General features: G+C 55.0%; 1 protein-coding gene across 1 annotated transcript; it reads right to left on the bottom strand.

Moving 5' to 3' along the window:
• Window positions 1–12,614: 12,614 nt before the first annotated feature.
• On the bottom strand, window positions 12,615–14,096 carry LOC126449451 (activating signal cointegrator 1 complex subunit 2 homolog). The gene is made up of 2 exons (XM_050091018.1): window positions 13,680–14,096; window positions 12,615–13,034 (listed from the first exon to the last, which is right to left on the bottom strand). Exons 1-2 carry the CDS (start codon window positions 14,094–14,096, stop codon window positions 12,615–12,617), a joined length of 837 nt encoding a protein of 278 aa, XP_049946975.1.
• Between the last annotated feature and the right edge of the window lie 8,728 nt (window positions 14,097–22,824).

The raw sequence follows: 22,824 nt of genomic DNA, 5'->3' as shown, positions 1-22,824 counted from the left end.
GCATGTCCATGGGCTCACCGTGTGCGGCTTTAACGCACGCGGCTTAGTTCACCAACAAGGGGAATTCCGTCAATTCCTCCGAGATGAGGCGATCGACATCTGTCTCGTCTGCGAGACGTTTCTTAAACCTGGCGTGGCCGTCGGTGTGGCGAACTATCGCTGCTACCGCACCGACCGGCCCACCCATGGTGGAGGCACCGCCATATACGTGAAAAACTCACTGAAGCACCATGCTGTCCTGCTGCCGCCTCTAGCTGCGGTGGAGGCCACTGGGGTGGCTGTCACCACCACAGCTGGTGTCATTACCTTCATCGCCGTCTACAGGCCACCGAGGGGCCACCTCCTGGAGGCCGATGTTGATGCCCTCCTAACGCTGCGTGGGAAACTATTCATTGCGGGTGACTTAAATGCCAAGAGCCCGCAATGGAATTCTCGAGTCACCAACGTCAGCGGGCGACGCCTTCTCCGCGTCACTGAACGTCACGGCGCCCTCGTTCTGGGTCCATTTGACCATACATTCTTTCCCAACAGAGGCCAGCCTGACGTGCTCGACGTCGCAGTCTTGAAAGGCGTCGGGCACTTTACGTCGGCTACCGTCCGCTGCGCCCTGTCCTCTGACCACCTTCCGGTGGTCTACGATATGGACGTCGTCGGCGCCTCCCTACCGCCTGCTCGCCGCACCTTCCGCGGAATCGACGAAGCCAGATTCCAAGCCGAACTGCTCGGCCGCTTTGAAGATGCTCCAGATCCTGCCCTGGAGGGGGCCGATGCTGCGCTGGCCTTTTTTACGCGGCACACCCTTAGCGCTGCTGCCGCTGCATCTCCCCGACAGCCGCGGCGGCCCCGAGAGATGTCTCGGCAGCTTCCACCGCACATACTGGAGGCTATAACGGCCAAAAACCGCCTCTTCCGCGAGTGGCAACTCACTAGGCAGCCTGCGACCAAGCGTCGCCTCAATCGGGCACGGCGCGAAATCCGGGCCGCCATCGACCAACACCGAAACCGTGACTGGGCTGGCCTTGTGGCCACCCTGAACACGACTGATGGGAGTGCCTGGCGGACCGCCAAGCGCTTCCTCCGCCGCCATCAGCCTGTTCCTCCGCTCCATGTTGGCGGCGAGGTTGTCTGCGCCCCGGACGCCAAGGCCAACGCACTCGCAGACGTGTTCGCCGACAACTTCCGACCGGTCGCGGATGTTTTCGACGCCGAACACGTCCAACTCGTGGAAGACCATCTACCAGTTTTCCTCGCCGCCAGGGCCGCTGACGATGTTATCACACCAATCTCAGCTGAAGAGGTTGGACTCCAGCTCCGCCGCCTCAACCCGAGGAAGGCAGGTGGCTCCGATGGAGTCACAAACCATCTCCTGCGGCTGCTGCCGCCGGCGCTCTATCAGCCACTAGCGGACACGTTCAACTGTGTCCTCAGCTCCGGGATTTACCCTTCCGCGTGGAAACACGCGGAAGTGGTGGCCATCCCGAAGGCTGGCAAGGATCCACGTCAGGTGGAGCACTACCGGCCGATCAGCCTGCTCCCGTCTCTCTCCAAGATTTTTGAGAGATTGTACGTGGAGCGGCTGTGGCGCCACGTCACTGCCGAAGGGCTCCTTCCAGCGGAGCAGTTCGGATTCCGGCGGGGCCACTCGACCACGCACCAGCTCCTACGCCTGGTGGAACAGGCGATGAGGGCGCTGGAGTCGCGGGAGTACCTTGGGGCGGTACTCCTCGACGTCTCCAAGGCGTTCGACAGCGTGTGGCACGAGGGCCTCGTGTACAAGCTCCTTGTACATGGGGTCCCGACGTCGCACGCACTTCTACTGCGGTCCTACCTCGAGGGCCGCACCTTCCACGTCCGGGCCGCCGGCGGCACATCCACCGACCGGCCGATTCGTGCAGGGGTACCGCAGGGGTCGGTTCTCGGCCCCCTGCTGTACACCTTGTACACCGCTGACGCACCGCGGGTGGCGCGCGTGGAGTTGGCTCTTTACGCCGACGACACTGCGCTGTTCACCCGCAGCATGAACGTGGCCGCGATGTGCCGCCGACTCCAACTTGCGTGCGACGTCCTGGGGGCGTGGTCCACCAAGTGGCGTCTCAAATTTAACGCCGCCAAGAGCCAGGCGGTCGTCTTCACTCGGAGACGACTGCCTCCTGCCCTGCCGCCTGTCTCGATCTCGGGAGGCCCCATCCCGTGGTCACCAACAGGCCAATACCTCGGTGTGCGGCTGGACCGGCATCTCACCTGGCTACCGCACATCCGTGACATCAGGGGGCGGGCGATTGGGCGTCTCCGGGCGCTCTACCCGCTGCTGAACCCCTCGTCCACTCTCCCCCCTCGGCACGGCCTGACCGTGTACTTGGCCCTCGTCCGGCCGGTACTCGAGTACGCCGCCGTGGTGTGGGGGAATGCCGCTCCGTCGCACGTTGCGATGCTCCAGCGTGTTCAAAATCGGGCGCTGCGACTCGCACTTCACAAGCCGCCTCGGTACTCCACGAGACTGCTTCATGAGGAAGCTGGCGTCCCGTTGCTACGGGATCGCATCAGGCAGTCCGCCAGGGTGTTCTATGCCTCTGCAGAACACTCTGGCAGTCATCTTATACGTGGACTGGGACACCAAGTCCACCGCAGGCCAACCACGCGCTGGCCTGACCTGCTGCGGGAGTAGCTTCTTCCGCAGCAGCTATGACGCATTTAACGCAGCGTCCGCCCTCACGCGGGCGCTCACATAGGCCAAACCAACAGTGAGGCCACACAACAGCTCTAGAGGTCCAAACAGGAACAGCAGCTTCGCTGCTTAGCCTGTCCCTCCTCCTGGTAGATGAAACCAGTGATTTGCAGTGCAGTGCAGTGCAGTGCGCCGGCACGCACTCCGCTGCTCGACTCGCTGCCGCTCGCACCGGTCGTTTTCGTTTCCGTTTCGTGTGCACCGTCGCTAGCCCAATCGCCATGTCCGGACGCGGAAAGGGAGGCAAAGTCAAGGGCAAGTCAAAGTCCCGCTCAAGCAGGGCTGGGCTCCAGTTCCCGGTCGGCAGAATCCACCGCCTCCTGCGCAAGGGAAACTACGCAGAGCGCGTCGGCGCCGGGGCGCCCGTCTACCTCGCCGCCGTCATGGAGTACCTCGCGGCTGAGGTGCTCGAGCTGGCCGGAAACGCGGCCCGCGACAACAAGAAGACGCGCATCATCCCGCGCCACCTGCAGCTTGCCATCCGCAACGACGAGGAGCTCAACAAGCTCCTGTCGGGCGTCACCATCGCACAGGGTGGTGTCCTGCCCAACATCCAGGCCGTCCTGCTGCCAAAGAAGACCGAGAAGAAGGCCTAAAGGAGGCCAGGCAATCGCAGCGCCGCGTGCTCCCCTGCACGCAACGCGCTTTGCCGGCTCGGCTCGGCCCACAACAATCGGCCCTTTTCAGGGCCACCACACAAACCTACGTCCAAAGCAAAATTTCAGTCGTCCTCGCCGCACCTTGTTTTGTTTTTAACTTTGCACTTTCACAGCACAGCCGCCGCCGGCGCACGTCCGCCATCTTGTCGTCCACACAGCCCGTGTGGCCCAACACACACATTTTGCACGGTCGCAGTCGCCTTCCAAACGACAACGGCAGCAATAATGACCATTGTTAAAGGGAGGCGTGTCGACACACCGCCCTCCACTCCCGCGCGCCGCAACGGCCGTCGACACGAACGAAACAGCTGATCCGGCCGCCTATGCCCACACGCCTAACACACAGAGCCAAACCACGCAAGCAAATAATCACCGCCTCTCGCACAACAACACACAGCCCGCCATCTCCATCGCGATCGATACAAAGACACACAATAACAAACACACAAACGAAGCAGCTCCACTCTCTCACACACACACACACAGCCAGCCAGCCACATGACACGTTTCCTTTCCTTCTCCCCTCCCAGCCACATCACGTCGCTCAAACGGAAAGAAACAAACAAACAACACAGCGCACACACGCAGCAACAACAACACAGACTCTTTCGCACTTTTCAACTTCCGAACAGTGTGGTGGCCCTGAAAAGGGCCGTTTTCTAGTCTCTCCCACCCACAAGCACGGCCGCGGGAAGGCCAGCGCCCGCTGCGACGCAGCCTAACCGCCGAAACCGTACAGGGTGCGCCCCTGCCTCTTCAGGGCGTACACCACGTCCATGGCCGTCACAGTCTTGCGCTTGGCGTGCTCAGTGTACGTCACCGCGTCGCGGATCACGTTCTCCAGGAACACCTTCAGCACCCCGCGGGTCTCCTCGTAGATCAGACCAGAGATGCGCTTCACGCCGCCCCTGCGAGCCAGGCGGCGGATGGCGGGCTTCGTGATGCCCTGGATGTTGTCGCGCAACACCTTGCGGTGCCGCTTGGCGCCACCCTTGCCGAGCCCCTTTCCTCCCTTGCCGCGGCCTGTCATCCTTCCTTCCTCGGGCAAAGCAAAACGTGCACAAACAGCAGCTGCAGCGGCTGGCGAGTCGGCTACGGTCTGCGCTAGAGGTGGCAAAAAATAACGTAACTGATAGAAATAACCGGTTACTGAGAAGTAACGGTTACTGCGATAACCGTTCCTCTGATTCTGGCAGTTATTTCAATAACTGTTTAGTGTCAACAGTGCCTCGCGCCATCTGTTGACCGAAGATCGTACTGCGCATTTGGAGGCGTTCTATAGACCATGGGAATAACTGTGAGACTGCGCGCCATCTGTTGATAAGAACTGTGTACTATTTCGTGGGCCTTCGTTACTTTTAGCATAAACAATTAAATAAAGTTAATGTCCGAGCCGTGGCTGATAGGAGCTGCAGTACAGGCATTAAAAAGTACGGTCGTTCCCTTAAGCCACCGCCTTACGTGTTAATTTAGCTTGGACGGGTAGTACAAGGAAAGTTACTAAGGAGTTCGAGCGACTATGGAAATAACTGTCAGAGCCGGTATTCTCCTCTGGCAGTTATCGTTATTGGCTCGTAGTTCTAGTTCTCTGGTAGTTATCGGGGTACCACCACAGATAACCTGGAAGCTGGTAACGGAATAACTGTGTGTCTAGACGTTCCTGACTCGGTGACTCCAGTTAAAGGTCATAGTTCCAGGTGATATTTCCAGAGAGGATAGTAACTGGAGCGAACAAATATTTTCGTACTGCTACGGAAATAGCCGCTGGCCATCACGAATGACAAATAACATGTCAGAAAGTATAACATAATACAGTGGAATATAATAATTATTATCCTCATCATTTGTCAGGAGATTGTCAAAATATGTGAATATATCACAGTAACTGCTAATATTTACAGAATTGGTACACTGACAGAATAAAACACAGTTACGTACTTTTAATAAATTTATCGTACACAGAATACCCGATCTTGACTGTTGCAACCAAGTGCTGCCAAAACTGAAATATAGCAGAATTTTTACCTAAGCTGGTCTATCAGTCTCTGTTACGATATTCATCTACAGAGTAGAAGGAGGGGTCACTGGAAGCGTCTGATTCCACCCGTCTGCTTCGACGTAAAGGTGTTGTGGTGTGTGAATGTCATTACGGCACGGTGTTTATGAGTTGGTGTGTGTGTGTGTGTGTGTGTGTGTGTGTGTGTGTGGGGGGGGGGGGGGGGGGGCTGGCTGTCGATCTAGGTTGCAAAGCCGGAATTTGCTGGTGGTAATTAATTTTTTTTTTTTCTAGCTGTGATGTTTTGTGTATTTATGAAGTATTGAATGTGATTTAATTTATGTAGGGATGATTGATTTGTGGACTTTTGGGATTGTGGTTTTATTTTTCGCAGTTGTAGGTGTTGGTTTTTTGGCATCAGTAGCTGTGGTGGACCTATATAGGTCACCGGATAATGACCGATTCCCATTTTCATAATTGCGTGTGTTGATGTTTTAGTATCGTCATCTGAGGTTGACCTATGTAGGTCAAGGGAAATGTCTGATTCCAATTTGCGTACTTTTAGTTGTGGGTATTGGTGTTTTGGTATGGTCACCTATAGTTGACCTATATTGTTCAAGGGAAGTGTCCGATTCCTGCAGAATTTTGTTGGTGTAGCAGAATGCTGTATTTTTTTTCTTTTTGTTCTTCATTTTGTGTTTTGGGATCGTGGTGTGCTTTTTTTACTAGCTTGTCCTCACCCTATAACCCCCAACTTCCCGCAGTTGTCCCATTGGTTTGATTGTATTTTTGGTGGGAAATGTTATTGTATTATTTATATGTATCTTCGTGTTTGTTGCCATGTGTATGTAGTGACGTCATAGACACACTTAAAATAGACATTTCCGGCATATTGATGATGGGTGGAATCAGACACTTACGTATCAAATAGTCATTCAAACACACTGTAAACCGTGCCTTATCTGAAACCAAGTTTTTAATGGTTGCTGGCAGCTTATTGAAAATGCATGTTCCTGAATATTGGACCCCTTTTGGACCAAGGTAAGTAATTTTAGGTCTTTATGTAGATTGCTGTTCCCATTTCTAGTACTGATATTATGTATTAAGCTATTGGTTGGAAATACTTGTAACAAATTTCATTAAGGAATAAATATACTAGGAAGCAGTGGTTAGAATACAAAGTTCCTTGAACAGGTTCCTACATGATGTTCTTGAATTGATACCACAAACGATTTTTATTACACGCTTTTACGTGCGAAAAACTTTTGCTACGTTTGATGAGTTACCACAGAATATGTTCCCTTATGAAATAATAGAATCAAAAAATGTGGTATGCCCTTCCCAACTGAATTTATTATCGAGTTGTAGTCCCAGAAATGTAACACTGTCAACCTTTTCGATCTGCATGTCTTCATATGTTATAAACATGCTGTGGCTGGAGAAATCGAGCAGTTTGCAAATCTGACATAAAACTTGGATTAGCGTACTCACACTTTCCCCAATAGGACTAGCTTTTACAGCACAGGAGTAAACGAATCTGTCACATTACGTATATTTTTTGTTGTATTACAAGGCTGTACACTTTATTCTATTATGTGAGCAGCACAAGAAATTAAGCTTCGAATTTAACCTACAGTACTCAGTTTACATATTACTTCATACTTAAAAACGCACGTTGTTAACATTTTACTTAAACAGTGCTTTGGCGAAGTTCCGCGTACTTTCTGTCGCAGCTGCGAAGATAATATTTCTAATAGCGACCTATAACCTATAAACATATAATCTGAAACACTAATAATCGTTCTAACATCAACTAAAATGTACCCGGAGTTAATAAGCTGAGGTTATGACACGATTCATACGACATTCCTGCTATTTCGCACTACTCGCAGTTATACTGATAACTAAACTGATGGATTCCAACTATGTCGTTATTTAACTGTCGGAGTTATCGGTATTCGCTAGCGAAAAATAACTTGGCAGTTATTAATAACCGTTAACGATAACGGTTATCAAAGAATAACTGGAACTGTGATAACGGTTACTCCAGAATAACCGTTTGGCCCACCTCTAGTCTGCGCCCAGCGCGCCCGCCGCCCCCCTATATAGACTCTGGCCCGCCCTCCCCCCACCACGCGCAACCGAGGGCATATAAGCGCAGCACGGAGGCGCGCGGGCCCGTTGTCAAGGCAGCACCGGACGCCGCGCCGCACCTAACCTCCACGCACGCACGCCGCTCCGCTACCGCTACCGCTATGGCCCGCACAAAGCAAACGGCCCGCAAGTCCACCGGCGGAAAGGCGCCGCGCAAACAGCTCGCCACCAAGGCGGCGAGGAAGAGCGCGCCCGCCACCGGAGGCGTCAAGAAGCCCCACCGCTACAGGCCGGGCACCGTCGCCCTGCGAGAAATCAGGCGCTACCAGAAGAGCACAGAGCTGCTCATCCGCAAGCTGCCATTCCAGCGCCTAGTGCGCGAGATCGCCCAGGACTTCAAGACCGACCTGCGCTTCCAGAGCTCCGCAGTCATGGCCCTGCAGGAGGCCAGCGAGGCCTACCTCGTCGGCCTCTTCGAAGACACCAACCTGTGCGCAATCCACGCCAAGCGCGTCACCATCATGCCCAAGGACATCCAGCTCGCGCGCCGCATCCGCGGCGAGCGCGCCTAAACCGCGCCGCGGCACCGCACCGCACAAACAAAAACGGCCCTTTTCAGGGCCACTAACATCTCTCCGTCGCGAGCAAACTTTGTCGGTCGCCTGCCTCTCGCCCCGCAACCCAAAAACAAAAACCACCACTTCCCGTCCGTCCGCCACACCCGCTCACTCTGCCTGCCTGCTAGCAGCGCGCAACAATCACACATCATCCCTCCCCGGCGCTCAAAGCGCACAATACCCAACGGCCGACGTCACACCGCACGGGTGGCTGGCCGGCCGCCGCTTTCGTTTCGAAAACAAAAAAAAAACCCGCACTCCAACTCCGACGGCCAACGGCCAGGCAGGCGCGCTCGCTCGCTCTACACGCCACCGAAATCCCCCGCCGACTCCTTCCACATCTCAACGTGCCCCCCGTTGCAAAACATAACACACACACACAAAGAAACAAAACAAAGACCAGACACGACTCGACAAGACAGACATCCGAGAAGAACGAACGCAGGCAAGCCAACCAACGTATTCAAACAAAACAACGTGACAGAAAACCAACCGTCGGCCGCCGCCACAAACACGGCGACAATCAACCACGACAACAACAACAACAACAACAACAACAACAACACCGCTTACCGCTACCGCCGCCCACACCCGCCACCGACCCCCGCAATCCAACCACCACGGCACGCAAACAGCATCCCCACGGGCATACAGAAACGCCAGACAGACACCCACACCAGACGCAACACGACAATCAAAACCTTCCCCGACGTGCTTTGATGGCCCTGAGAAGGGCCGTTTTGGGCCGCGCGTCTCTTGCGCGCCACTAGACGACGACGGGGGGTGGGGACGACGGAGTCAAGCGCCAAACCCTTCCTTTCTCCCATCTCTTTCTCCTCTACTCTACTTCTTCTTCTTGGGCGAAGCCTTCGCCTTAGACGGCGTCGTCGCCTTCTTCGGGCGCGGCGCCTTCGGCTTCTTCGTCGGAACCTTGGCGGCCTTCTTCGCCTTCGACGGCGACTTGGCCTTGGCCGGCTTGGCCGCAGCCGCCTTCTTCGCACCCGCGGGAGCGGCCGACGCCGCAGACGCCTTCTTGGCGGCGCCCGCCTTCCGACCGGTCGCCGCCTTCACGCCACCAGCCTTCTTTGCGCCGGCCGCACGGGCGCCCTTCTTCTCCTTGCTGGCCGGAGCGGCGCGCTTCTTCTTGGCACCGCCAGCACGAGCCTTGCCGCCCTCGGCCGCCCCCCCGCCGCCGGCGCCGGCGAGCTTGAACGAGCCGGACGCGCCCTTCCCCTTCGTCTGCACCAGCTCGCCCGCCACGACGGCCGACTTGAGGTACTTCTTGATAAACGGCGCCAGCTTCTCCGCGTCCAGCTTGTAGTGCGCGGCTATGTACTTCTTGATCGCCTGCAGCGACGACCCGCCGCGCTCCTTCAGACTCTTGATGGCGGCCGTCACCATCTCAGAGGTGCGCGGGTGCGCAGGCTTGGCGCGCGGCTTCTTCGCAGACGACGCAGACTTGGCCTTCTTCGTAGTGCCGGTGGCGGCGGGTGCCGCAGCAGTCTCGTTCGTAGCCGCCTGATCTGCCATTTCGACGACGCGCGTAACACACAGCGAGAGCGAGAGCTAGCGGGACGGCAGGCAGGCACGCAAGCACAGCACAGCAGCAGAGCAGAGAATCATTTTTTTTTTTTTTTTTTTTTTTTTTTTTTTTTTTTTTTTTTTTTTTTTTTTTACCTGTGTGGTGTCGTTGCCGAAGTGCTACCGCCTTTGGCGGCTGGACTTCCAAGGGTGAGAGGTAGGTTTGTACATCTTTATTGTTATCTTTTGTAGGACTTTGGGCTCACAGGGGTCCTTTTTGCCCTACATACCTTTGCTTCACTTTTCATTGTGTTGTGAGGGCCCTGGGGACCTTGACTTTATGCCATGGTTCAGGTTGGGTGGTTGCGATTCCTTCGAGTTGTCTCGTTGATACCCTTAAGTCGTCTATTTTGTTGATGAGACGCTGGACGTGTAGTTGGATTACTTGATCTATTGTTGAGACTTGCAGTTCATCATGTAAAGATATAATTCGGGACCACCTGGGCGCTTTGAGAATGATTCTTAGACACCGGTTTTGTAGTCGTTGTAGTTTGCGGATGTTGGTGGTGGATGTGATTCCCCACGTAGCGCAGCCATATAGCATCATCGGGAGTATTGTCGCGCGGTAGATGCGTAGCTTCGTAGCTACGTTTAGGTCAGTGCTTGCTAAGAAGGGGTATAGTCCATGGATGGCGCGAATGATTTTGAGGCTTTTGTCGTTGATGTGGGCTGAGAATGTGAGTTTATGGTCCAGGGTGACCCCTAAATATTTCGTCGTGGTGGACCATTCGATGGCGTGGTCATTGATCTGGAGGCGGCGGTGAAGAATCGGTCTCCGTCGAGTGAAAAGTATGGCCTTTGTCTTGAGTGCGTTGATAGTGATTTTATTATCAGTTGCCCACAAAAGGAGGATATCGATCTGGTGTTGCAAGCGGGTGATGGCTGTATCTAATGAACGGCTGCTGGTAAGGAGAGCCGTATCATCAGCGAACTGTGCTAGCATGATGTTCGGCAGTTTGGGCATGTCATTTACGTAGATGGTGAACAGGATGGGAGAGAGTACCGATCCTTGCGGTATACCGTCGGAGAGATGTTTGGTGTCTGAGTGTTGGTCGGCCTGTTGGACGTAAAAACGGCGGTCGGTCAGGAAGCTGTCGATAATCTTGATGTAACAGTTGGGGATGTCGGTGGTGTTCCGGAGTTTACTTATGAGCTTCTCTCGCCACACCTTGTCAAATGCTTGTTGAACATCCAGGAAAATGGCTGCTGTGTAGTGGTTTAGATTGATTTGGTTTGTGAGGTGTTCCGAGATCCGGAGCAGCTGGATTTCGGCGGAAAGTTTGGGTTGAAAGGCAAATTGGTCTGGTCGAATGACGTCATTTTCCAAGAGGGGCGGCTTGATGCGGGCCAAGATGACACGTTCAAACGTTTTGCCCATCGTGGAAAGGAGACTGATTGGTCGGTGGTGCGCAGGCTGAAGTGGGTCCTTACCCGGTTTCGGGATGGGTATGATCTTGGCCAGTTTCCATTGTGGTGGGAAATGTTCCTTCAGCAGGCATTCGTTGAGTATTCTCGTTAATAGCACTAGTGGTTTCCGTGGGAGATGCTTCAGATGGTCGTTCGAAATTCCGTCAGGTCCGGGGGCAGATGTGGAGTGTAATTTCCTGAGTATGCGGCGAATTTCTCCTGGAGACGTCAGTTCTGGCCGGTCTCCGCTGGGGTGTTGTCTTATGTGGTGTGCCTCTGCCCGAGTGCGCGCGTCCTCTTCCTCATCGTTCTCAAAGTCTGCAAAATTCAGGCGTGATTGCATTTCGTAAGTTTCCGCGAAAAGTTCGGCCTTTTGGAGGTTGTCAAAGATTAGGTTGGTGCCATCCGTGAGCGCCGTTTTTGGTGGCTTGGGTTTCTTGATATTACGGATGAGTGCCCATTCATCGCGCGATAGGTGTTGGATTTGTGCCATCCGGTCCTCCCATAGTTCGGCGCGCCATTCCTTGCAACGCCACGTGAGTTCTCTGGAGAGCTGGTGCATTTCTCGTCTATATGCTGGGTTGCGAGTTTGTTGCCATTTTTTACGGGCTCGATTCTTCAAATATTTCAAGTCTTGCAGTGCCGGCGGCAGTGGGTCGCGATATGGTGTCGAGAAGAGTAACTTCGTGGAGGCCTGGTGAGCGGCCTTCTTGATTTTCGAAGTCAGACGAGTGATGGCGTCGTCGAGTTGCTCCGGTGTTGCTAATGGCTCCGTGGGGCGCACATTGTTGTTTAGCCACCTGGCGTAGGATATCCAGTCTGTGGAGACTTTCGTTTTCGGTGGCAATAGTGGAAGAGCTCCAGACAGTGTTCCGAGAACAGGTTGGTGGTCAGAAGTCAAGTCATTGATCGTCTGGAGTGACAGATCGGGATTCATGTTTTTGATTATGGCCACATCTAGGACATCCGGCTGATGGCGTGGAACAGTAGGCAGGTAAGTCGGTTCTTCAGGACCTTGTGTGAATGCTTGGAGCCGAATTTCAAGTTCGTAGAGACGGGTGCCTTTGGCGTTCGTCTGCCGCGAGTTCCATGCTACATGCTTCGCATTAAGATCCCCACAAAGGAGGACTCTGTCGTATCGATCAAAGATGGAGATAAAGTCTTCATCTGTGAAGGCTGCGCCAGGGCTCAAGTAGGCTGCGACGAACGTGAGCTTCCCGTGTATGGTGGCGATCGTGACTGCTGTGGCTTCCAGACTCGTCATGTCAGGCAAGGTTTCGAGAGAGTGAGTGAGGGAAGATCGCAGGTAGATTGCTGTACCTCCACCGCGCCGATTGTGGCGGTCAGTGCGGTATCCCACCATGTTGCGAATGTTGAAGGTTTGGGTGGGTCGCAGATGCGTTTCGGACAATAGTAGCACATCAATTTTGTGGTGTTCGACGAAGTCGGTGAGTTCTACTTTCTTGGGAGCGACGCCGTTGGCGTTAAAAAAGCAGAATGTAAGGTTTCTGTGTTGATGCCGCTCTTGATCCATGTTAGTCGGTGAAAAAGGCCATGATTCCTTCCAGTAGAGTGAGTAGTTTGGATAACAGATCCGGTGCGTCGTTGAATTTGCGAGCTGTATCTGCTAAGATGGCAAAGACGTTCTTCGTTTTTAGTAAGTTGATGATGGAGCCCATGTTAGATAGCGCGGCGATGATATCGGACAGTCCGAGGGCGTTGTCCGTGGATCGTTGCTGCTGTTGTTGCTGGCGAAGATCGTGCAGTCGTTGGCGCGCCGTGTTTTTCGGTCGAGTTGGTTGTTGCTGGGTTGGTGTTTGAAATAACGACGATGCAGCCGTCCAGGGTGTTCGGAGAGATGGGAAGTCCTTCGGAGTCGCCGCAAACGACGGCTGTGGTGGTTGTTGGGGCTCCTTGGATGGTGGAGGTCGCAGTTGGTAGGCGTGTATCGCCTTCTGAAATTCAGGGCAACCACGCCAAGTCCCAGGGTGGCCTTCTTGGCGACAGTTTGCGCAGATGGGTGGTTCTGTTCGTGGCTTGGTACAATCCTTTGCGTGGTGGTGGCCGCCACAGCGTACACACCTGACCGGCATCTGACAGTACCGGCCAGTGTGGTTGAATTTGAGGCATTTCTTGCACTGGGCAGGCCCATCAAGTGGCTTGTAGTCTTCCACCTTAATTCTGGTATGGAAGAGGTATTGTACGTCGTAGATGGTGCGGCTTTTCTGTCCATGTGGCAGAGATACACAGTAAGCCGACTGTGGAATCAGTTTCTTGGAGGTCAGGTCTCGTTTCTTGAACTGGTGTACGTTCGTGACTGTGAATTGCATGTGGCGAAGTTCGGCGGCGAGTTCGTCTTCGGTAATTTCCTCTGGGATATTCTTGAGGACCACTTGGAGTTCTCTGTCTTCTGCTGCTTGGTGGGTGAAATAGGGCATGTTGATAGAATGGAGGTAGTCCAGTGCTGCTCGTTGGTCTGCCAGCGTTTCAAAGTGGTATTTGATCTGATTATTTTTGTAGATCGCCTTGAGTGGTCCGCTGATCTTCTGCTTTAATTGAGCGTTTAGTTCCAGGTATTTTCCAGTGTAGTTGATTGTCACAGGTGGTATTCTCGGTTTCGGCGGCGGCGGAGCCGTGGCGTCCTGAGTATTTGTGTCGTTAGGCTGAGGCTGGTGTTGGTCTTCCATTGCTGGGTCCTGTTGCTGTAGTGGTGCGTAGTAGTTGGTGGTGGGTACAGCTCGTTGTTCCGTCTGCATGGGGGTATTTTCTTCGGCTTTCCTGCGTTTGGTGCCTTTCCGGCGGCGTCTGACTTCCTGGAATGGTGCATCAGAGTCGCTGGATTCGTCCTGATAGTCCATGGCATTGTGTTGTTCCGTCGGATTGTGACTCTTCGTTCGGCAGTCGTCAGAAGATGAGTTGGCACTGGTGGTTGGGCCGTCCTGCTCCCGCCGTCTTGCGAGTTCCTTTGCTCGTGCGTCGCGGTCGCGGCGGAGTTGTTCCAGTTTCTCTTGAATCATCGCAGTGCATAAGTCTTCAGGCGTGGGGGCCGGTGGGGCGGGGTGTCGCGGTCGAGCGCCCTGAGTGGTCCTGCTCGCGAGTTCTACCTCAGCCCTGTGTGTCTGTTCTGGCCTAGAGGAACGCGGGCTTGCCACCCGCGGGTGGGGCCCTGGCTCCTCGTCGTCCCCTACTCTATTCATCCTACAAGTGCGGCTAGTCCGCACTATCTTGCCTACACTCTATGTCGGTCCTATAACACGACAAATTGCTTAGTACTCGCTAAGAAGCAAGTGAATCGCAGAGTTTTGTAGCTCTCGATAGCGGCGAGTCGCACAAGGCTTCCACACGCACTACGATCGCTAAGGGACTCCAACCCTTTCTTGCAGAGAATCACACGGCCCAGCCAGTGTCGCGGGCGGGCGCGGACGGCCGAGAGAGCGGCCGCCACTCTGCGCGCCGCCGCGCCGCGCCTCCCGCGCTTGCTACCGCCCAACGTCCGACAGCCTGTGCGGAGCAGCCCCAAACCTGCGCCACAACCGCCCGCGCCTTTCAAACCACCGAGGATGGGGCTACACACAGCCACACCACAGTCGCCAACCAGTCGCCACGGCAGCGCCGCAAACCACGGCCAAACTGCAGCTACCGCGCGCTACAGCCTGGGTCGGCCCGCCGAGAATCGCCGCCCCCGCCCAAATGCCGCCCCCACAGCCCCAGCCGACGACCCGCCACAATGGCCAAACCTTCGGCAAAACTCCCACACCGTCGCCGCGGCAGCCCGGCCAGCGCGGCCGGCGCCACAGCCACACAAGCCGAGGCGTGCGGCGATGACGGCCGTGCAAACGCGCCTCCGCCGCCCCATCGCCTTCCGTCGCCCTCCCGCCGTTTCCCGATCGGCCCGCAGCCGTCGGGCCACATCGCGCGCCGTCCTCCTCCTCTCGCCCGCCAACATTCACAGCCGTTTCTCAACAATTGCCCGCCGCAAACGGACGCCGCCTGCGCAACAGGCGCCGCCGCCCCTCGCCGCTTCCGACCCAACCCCTCGACCGAGGCAAACCGCAATCCGAATCTACAGACCAACCCAATCTGCCGTCAGCACACACGACAGCCGACCTTACACGTTACGCGTTACACATTACGTTTACACGTCTAGGTTAGGTTAGGTTAGGTTAGGTTAGGTTAGGTGGACGTGGGTTAGGTTAAGCGTCAAACTTAGGTTAAGCATTCAAACACGTCAGGCGTCACAGGCTAGGTTAGGTTAGGTTAGGTTAGGTTAGGTTAGGTTACACGTTAGGTTAAGGGGTCAGTGCTAGGTTAAGAAGCGTCAAACGTAGGTTAAAAAAAAAAAAAAGCGTTCAAACGTGAGGCGTGAGCCGGACAGCTTACCTTACGTAGACGTTAGGGGCTCACAGGCTGAGCTCACCTCACCTCGCCACACCACGGGTTAGGTTCGGTTCGCTCGGCTCAGCGTAAAGCGCCGAGGTCAGGGTTACGTTCGTTCACCTTCGGGCGCCACACTTTCGGTTGAAAGGTCGCGACGGGACGACGTCGGCAGGCACGCCGCAAACGAACAAAAACGTACAGACGACGTCGAAAACCGCCGACAGACGGGGGAGCAGCACGACCACGACCAGATACCGAGCGCGAACGAGACACACGCGAACCACCCCCACCGGCCAAAGGGCACCACACAACAACCCAGAGAGCACCACGTGTCGACACCAGAGCAACCCGCCGCTCACGCGACATGGCTGGCACCGAAGGGCAACCGCCCGCAACTGCGCTTTCCGCGCCGGCCCGGATGCACGTCGTGCTACAACAACACCACTACCGTACACAGCCGCTGTTCACAACATCACTATCATGCGCGCCCGCGGCTCGCCGCCGTCGCAGTCGCAGTCGCAGCCGCAGCCGCAGCCCCAACGCCAGCACTTTTGCACCACCATTCACACGCACCGCAACACAGCTCGCCGACACAGCCGAACAAAACAAACACCACACAACAACAGCAGCAACAACGCCGCCGCCTCTACTTGTGCCGGCGACCCACCCCGCCGATGGCGCACCTTTCGCCAGCCGGCAATCGACACACACGCACCCACCCACCCACCCACCCCCCCGGGGCCCAGTGCAAAAAAAAAAAAACCACACAAAAACAAAAAAAACACAACAAAAACAAAACAACACAAACGACACGGGAAGCGCACACCGCCACTTCGCGCGCACGCCACCAACCAGTCGTCGTCTCAAAATAACAAACACAAACAAAATAAACTAACAACTAGGGCAACACAAAACAAAAACGCCTCGCACGAACCGCCCACAAAAAGGACAAGCACACGCACAGCCTCTGCTGACGACCACGACGCAGCGGCACGCTGCTCCTGTCCCGCGCCCCGCGCCCCACTCGATTCACAACTCACGCGACACCGTCAACGACGGGCTCGCTTCCCGCAACCTACCACCTTTCCGCCACGACGCACAGCCCCAGCCCCACCCGACGACGCCCGTGCCAACGACTGCACTTCCACCACCGCCTCCCCCTTCCCCCCCAAAACACACACACACACACACACACAGCCAGCCAAAAACGCACTCGCGACCCACACATGCACGTGCATCGGCACACGCCAACCAGTCAACGTCGACAACCACACGCAAGGCTCGAAACGAAACCGGCGTCCTTCCACGTTGCCATCAAGCTACGCGACACAAGACACAAGGAACCAACACAACAGCCGGCCCCACTAATTCCCACTCTCACGCCGCAAAAAGCACACCGAAACCGCCAAACGCACGCACATTCCCCTTCGCACTGACACCGACCGGCTCGCTACCACACACCTCTCGGCAGCCGTTTCACGCCAATTCGCCACACCGCCCACACAGTCGACAAGCGCCCGCCCTGTACGGCACACGCAACGACGCAGCGCAGCAAAGGGCGCCCGCAACACATACCTCTCCGCCGCCCGACGCGCCAACCGCCACACCACACCGCCAGCCACTCGCAAATTGTGCACTGCCACCAGCCACACGTCCAACACGCCGCGCCGCCTCCGGCCACCCGCCAGGGGGCGCTCACGTCCGCGACAACAGCGCGGCCCGCCGGGCCGGGCCGAACCGAACCGAACCGGGCCGCCGCTGCTCTGCACTCGGCACGGCCACACCCTGCTGCAGACCGGGCTCGTCTCTCTGTACGCGTCTGCCTGCGCATCAACACAACACGACCTTTTTTTTTTTTTTTTTTTTTTTTCCTTCTTCCTCTCTACCGCCACCCCTTCTTCTCGCGTTTTTACTCGTTGTTGCAGCAGCGGCGCACACCTACACATCCACAGCCCCAGCCGAGCCGGCCTCACCTCAGGGCCCGCCGCCAGCGTCTCCTCCTCGGGCACAGGTGCGGTGCTGTGGCCGCCCATCCAACCGCATTGCTGGCCGTCCAGCCGCCAGGCGTTCCCACTGCCGCGAGCCACGCCGCGCACCGACCCTGCTGCAGGAAACGAAGCATAGCCAGAGACCGACCGGTACACAAAGCAAGCCGTCGCCTCGCCTCTTGTCCTTCCTGCCTTCCTTCCGCCCCCGCCCTTCTCACACCACCGCCTCTCCACTTTCGCCCCCCCCCCCCCTCCTTTTTTTTGTTTTCTTCTTTCTTTCTTCCTTTCTTTCTTTCTTTGGCCCTCTCTCCTTCCCGCCATGGCGGTTACGGCACCGCCTGCAGCGGCAGATTTTTTGCGCCCACAAGCCTACTCCTACCACCATTAACCTTGCCCTGCCCTGCCCTGCCCATCAACGTCGCAGTCGAACCGACGCTTGCCAACACACTGCCCACGTTCCTTTCTCTTTTCGGCCTACGCCCATTACGCGCCGCCGCCACAGCACCTTCCCTTCCCACAACACACCGACGTCACCACACGCACCCAAAACAGGGGCCACGACCGTGTTCCTCGCCCACTCCCATCCCGCACGGTACGCACATTCCCAACTACTACCGCGCACCCTCCCTTTCCAATCTGTGTGTCTCTGTGTCCTGTCCGCGCGTGACGCCTCTCAACATCCGCCGTCCCCCGTCCCGTTTTCGCCCCCATGCCGTCGTCGCGCCGCCTCCTCCCCGTCCACCGCCGCCCCTGTCCGCCCCGCACCACACCATACACCGCTGCTTGTCCCGGCCGTTGCCACCAAAGGCGCCGACCGCAAACGCGCCACGCCGCAGCCCCCGTGCGTCTCGCGCTCGCTTGCATCTCCGTGCCGGCGCTGCCTCTCTTCCCGCTCGCACTCGACCTCGACAACACAGTCTTTGGCTCCGCCACTGCGTGTTCCGGTGGTACGCACGCTGCAACACGTACGTATTCATTACCAGAGCGATAGCGAGGCATGACAGCATCTCTGTCTGACCAGGGAGTTATTTATCGTTGCTAGTCGGCGCTTGGACCGCGCCAGACGACAGTAGTGGCACGCACCGGGTCGCCAGGAACAGTTGTTATATATATTGTAGCGCGAGTCGGGAGAGGTAGTAGTCGGTCGACAGTAGTAGCGGGTGGACGGTTGTACTGAGCGGGCGTCGGCGGCGTGCTCTGCTCGTCTCGCGACTCTGGTCACGGTTCGGGACGATGTATAGTATATTGTGTTATAATCAAAAGGTAGTGTGAAGCTGCATTGCGCAAATCTGATAACGTATGTTCATTGTACTTATTTTGTTCAACAACAAAAGCCCCACTATTACTTTTTTCTAAAGTAACTCTTGTCTTTTAACGAAAAACATTCACTTTTTAAAGACTACTTCCTATGGCATTTCCCTCCAAGGAGTGCAATTAATTACCAGCCAGCACTCATTCATTGCACACAGCTGTGTAAGGGGTATCTACAATTGAGGGGCGGATATAAATGCAATTTTTTTTTTTTGTTTTGTTTTTTTTTTTTTTTTTTTTTTTTTTTTGTGTGTGTTGTAACCTCCCCGCAAAATTTAAACTAATGGACAATGTTATTTACGGACGCTAATGGACATTGCGCTAATTGTAACCTCGCCCACAATGAGAGGTATTGAAAATGGCAACAAAAATGTGACATTCGCAATCTGACTCAAATATAAATTCTTCACAACATTTAAAGTCCGTTCAGCGACAGGAAACTTCAATTAAACCGAAATATCGGTCTTTGGCCCTGTGCAAAACAATCAGAATTAAAGTCTTACCTCAGAATAAATGGATGTCACATTTCTGCTCTTGTTGTTGCGCAGCGCTTGGAGGAACTGCATTGCAAATAATAATATTCTCTTTTTTTTTGTGATTCTAGTGAAATTTTTCTTCAAAGAAGTGGAATGAAATGTGAAGTGCAACGAACTCTTTAGTTCAATAAAAAAATTAAATGTTTGAAAAATGCTTTTGAAATACATATTATTATTGGGGAACTTGTTGGAGAATAATTACAATAAATAAAATTCTTCATTATCTAATGATTATATTAATTAACAGTATACCTTATTCACCATCTTGACCAGTGTTGCCGACCGCCTACATCACACAACCGCACTCGGCTGCTACTACTGACCGACCGCTCTGCATGACGACTATTAGCGTACTGCACGCGACGACTACTGACAGAGTACAGCCCTCAACTAGACAGAGCTACAGACTCGCAACGACTGACTGACTGACTGACTGAGAACCGCTCGCAACACTCGCGCGGTCCAGCGCAAACTCTCTGGTCACAGATGCTACAATGTCTCGCCATCGCTGCTATGTTACATTACATACGTGTTTCAGTGTCTTTTTCATTGGGGTAACGATCTTTGGCTCTTTTTATTCTGAATACAGGGCCAAAGGTCAACGCTGCTGCCCTTACACAATTTATCACGTTTCATTATGTCTGTTGCAATGTTACATACGGTTCATTCTTTCATTAATCTTATCGTTGGGTTTGTTTTGTAGGGACGTTAACATTCTTCTGGCACATTTTTATTATCATCGGACTCTCTGCTATTTGTGCAGGGAGGTTATACCTGGGTCCATTTCCATTTCCATTTACATTTTAATATTGATAGACGTTTTGTGTTCTTTTTTGTTTCTTGTTGTTTTTCCTTCTTTTTTTTTGTTGTTTTTTTTTTTTTTTTGTTTTCTTTTTCCCGCTCTCACCACCACCGCCGCATCACGCCTTCCGTTTTCTTGGTTTCTTTTCTGTTCTTCAACTGCTTCAACATCACCGCGCCCCATTTCCACACCACAGCCATCAGCCTCCAAGACGGGCAGGCGCAGTGTGCCATTTCCGGCGCACAAGCACACCCGTACGGTACTCTCCTCGCCCCCACGCCACCAACAACACAGCGACCACGCGGCTTTCAGGCACGGCACGGCACGGCACCGGCGAAATGCGCCGCCCCCGCCCCTCCGCGCATATCCGTCCGTCTCGCCACGTTCACTGACAGCCGCGTCTGCGGCTACACCACAACACCGCTCCCCTCCCTGGCAACTCATTGTTTTTCTCCTCCTCTTTTGCACAAACCACAACGCCGAGCACAGGCGCAAGCCACCCACACCGCGCCCCTCCCCGTCCCGTCTTTGGCCGCCGCTCCTCGTTTCCTCGTTTGCCCCCTCCCATCTCCCGAAATGCCATGCCAGCAGCGTTACGCATGCCCCTCCCCTGTCCACACAACACTACCGCCAAACGAACAGCCTTCCGGGCCACATGCAGGGCACGCCCACCTCCAAACACTGCCAATTCACGGACGCACACACACACACACACACACACACACACACACTTTCTCGACACCTTTCTGTACGGAGGGTGCGTCATCTCGACCGTGACAGAGTGACGGCAACTATCGACGATCCATTTCCCCCCACTGGTACAACATGTCCACCAACACCTACATACATCATTCAAGTACACAGACAATAGCATACACACAATGGGAGGGCACACGAACATGGACGGCACGGCACTGTCATACACTCTTCCTCAGAACCATATCAACAAACGTTACGTACATCCGGGAAAGCGAAAGCGAAAGCGAAAGCAAAGGCAAAGCCCAATGCAGCCGTCAAAGGTAACGTTCACCACGGCAGACACTTGCAGCCGCGCCGCCGTTAAACGCATTTCAGTGCGGCTCCAATACGCCTCCGACGCGGGAACGTTCCGTTGCTCTACGAATGCGTTTCTCCCCTTTTTCCCTTCCTCTCTCTTTTGCCCCCCCTCTGTCCTTTCCTCCTTGCACTCTTGCCTCATTCCTCACGTTCTGCCCAGACATTCGACCGATCAAAGTCAACCTTTCGTTACCGTTCTCAGCGCGACGGTGTACAACAGTATGACGGGTGTGCCCAAGACTTCGGTTCAGTTGCGTGACGCCGGTCTATCGCGCCGATCGACAGTTACTCAGGGGGCGACGGATCGGACCACGTCACCGACACACAAAACACTTTCAAACAAACAAATACATACATACCGGATGGACACAGACAAACACGTGTACAGACATTCGCCAAACAAACGACGACCGCCGCCGCCGTCGTCGTCGTCTAGCGTCGCGCTTACTGTACTGCACTGGACACGCGTGCATCTTGAATGACGACATCGGTGTGCGTGCGTCGTACGCAATCAGTCAGACACGGCTATCAAAAATCAGAGTCGAATGGTACATCATCGTGCGTGTCGCCGTACACGTACAGTACAATACAACAACAATGCGTCTTAATGGCACGTTCATTTCAACGTCACTCACACACCTCCACGCTGCAGTTGCGTCGCACCATTGTCAAACTCGGCGTACAGCAAAGGGAATAGTGGGCGGCAAAAACAACCAAACAAAAACATTTCACATTTCACCCTCGCCATGTATGATGTGCAAAAAACAAACCCGCAAACGGCCGTCGTTACGGCGACACAAAAGTCGCCGATCGCACTGTCCCCCCTCGCAGACAGGTAACACACACACACACACACACCCCAACACCAATGGGTCAAAAACCACTCCAACGAGGCGTGCCACCATTCCACGCCACGGCGACCAACCTCGTGGCCGTACCCCGCAACACGCTTTGACGCGCCCCCCCCCACCCACAATCAAAATGCACACATACATCACAGCCGTCCACACAAACAACAACAACAATTCCGCCCTTCCCGCAAAAGGCAAGTTGGTGGCCCTGAAAAGGGCCGTTTTGCCGCTCTCGCAACGGAGGAGCCTTCTCCATCCTTCCATTCCAGAGCCACCTCCTTACTTGGAGCTCGTGTACTTGGTCACCGCCTTCGTGCCCTCGCTCACGGCGTGCTTGGCCAGCTCGCCAGGCAGCAACAGCCGCACAGCGGTCTGGATCTCGCGGGACGTGATGGTCGAGCGCTTGTTGTAGTGCGCCAGGCGAGAAGCCTCGGCCGCAATGCGCTCGAAAATGTCGTTCACGAAGCTGTTCATGATGCTCATCGCCTTCGACGAGATGCCCGTGTCAGGGTGCACCTGCTTCAGCACCTTGTAGATGTAGATGGCATAGCTCTCCTTCCTCTTGCGCTTCTTCTTCTTGTCGCCCTTCGAAATGTTCTTCTGCGCCTTGCCAGCCTTCTTGGCGGCCTTCCCGCTAGTCTTGGGCGGCATCTCGAACGAACGTACGGCAGCAGCAACACCAGTAGCAAGCGCTCCGCTCTAGTCAGCGTCTCCCCACACAGTGGCACCCGCCGCCAGCCGCCGCCGCACCTTTACCAGCTCGCCCTGTTGCGGCCGCCGACCAATGGGGCGCGCGCGCAACCGGCCGCCGCACCCGAGCCCAT

Source organism: Schistocerca serialis, unplaced genomic scaffold (assembly GCF_023864345.2).
Source record: "Schistocerca serialis cubense isolate TAMUIC-IGC-003099 unplaced genomic scaffold, iqSchSeri2.2 HiC_scaffold_72, whole genome shotgun sequence".
Taxonomy (NCBI): domain Eukaryota; kingdom Metazoa; phylum Arthropoda; class Insecta; order Orthoptera; family Acrididae; genus Schistocerca; species Schistocerca serialis.
This window is presented reverse-complemented; position numbering and strand designations above follow the sequence as displayed.